The sequence below is a fragment of the Colobus angolensis genome, unplaced genomic scaffold (genome assembly GCF_000951035.1).
Source record: "Colobus angolensis palliatus isolate OR3802 unplaced genomic scaffold, Cang.pa_1.0 Scaffold28, whole genome shotgun sequence".
Lineage (NCBI taxonomy): Eukaryota > Metazoa > Chordata > Mammalia > Primates > Cercopithecidae > Colobus > Colobus angolensis.
In genome coordinates, this window is record NW_012116043.1 from 6,467,937 (window position 1) to 6,468,636 (window position 700).

The 700-nt window shown below is 65.6% G+C and overlaps 1 protein-coding gene across 1 annotated transcript in view; it reads right to left on the reverse strand.

Annotated features, from left to right (window-relative positions):
* Positions 1-457, reverse strand: part of SETD1B (SET domain containing 1B) — a 36,832-nt gene extending 36,375 nt beyond the window's left edge. Inside the window, exons 1-2 of the mRNA XM_011948592.1 lie at positions 284-457; positions 1-76 (exon numbers count right to left, since the gene is read on the reverse strand). Of these exons, the coding sequence (XP_011803982.1) occupies positions 1-76; positions 284-457 (250 nt within the window). The remainder of the gene's footprint in view (positions 77-283) is intronic.
* Between the last annotated feature and the right edge of the window lie 243 nt (positions 458-700).

The following is a 700-nucleotide window of genomic DNA, read 5'->3' on the forward strand; positions in this document are numbered from 1 at the left end:
CCAGCTCCTTGTTTTTGGTCCAGATCCCGACGACCCGGGGATCTTCGACAATTTCCACCGGGCGGTTGCTGGACATCTGTGGGGAGAAATTGGGGGGCCGGGATGGGAGGGCTGGTCGCCCTCCCCAGGGGCAGACCCCTTTCTCCAGGCACTTGTCAAACTCCAGGGCTGGGGCCCCGTCTGACAGTTGGCCGGGGGGTCGGGTGGGGGGTCCCCGGCCGCTAGGCGCGTCTCCCCCGGACGCGGCGGGGGGAACGGCTGGGGGGGCACGCCGGCTACTCACCGCCAGGCTGAAATGCTGCCCATCGTAGCGGTACAGTTTATGATGCCCCTTTTTCAGAGCCGGGTCAATCATCAACTTGTAACTTCTCCAATGGTGGTTCCTCCTCTCGCCCGAAGGGCCGGGCTGCGGCGGGGGCTGCTGGTGGTGGTGGTGGGGGGGGTGACTGTTCTCCATGCCGTTAACCCAACCTGAAAACCAGCAAGTTGTTGTCGTCTCCGCCGCGGCGGCGGCGGCCGCTTCTACACACACGCGAAAGAATCCAATCGGCTGGCCCCCACCCCCTCCCACCTTGCCAGCGCGCCCCGAAAGGAGCTGTCTCGCTAGCTCCCCCCAAAACAAGAATGGAGCGAGAGAATAACCCTTCCGGGAGAATTACGCGCCCGCCCGCTCGGCCACCGTCTCGGGGCGGCAGCGAGG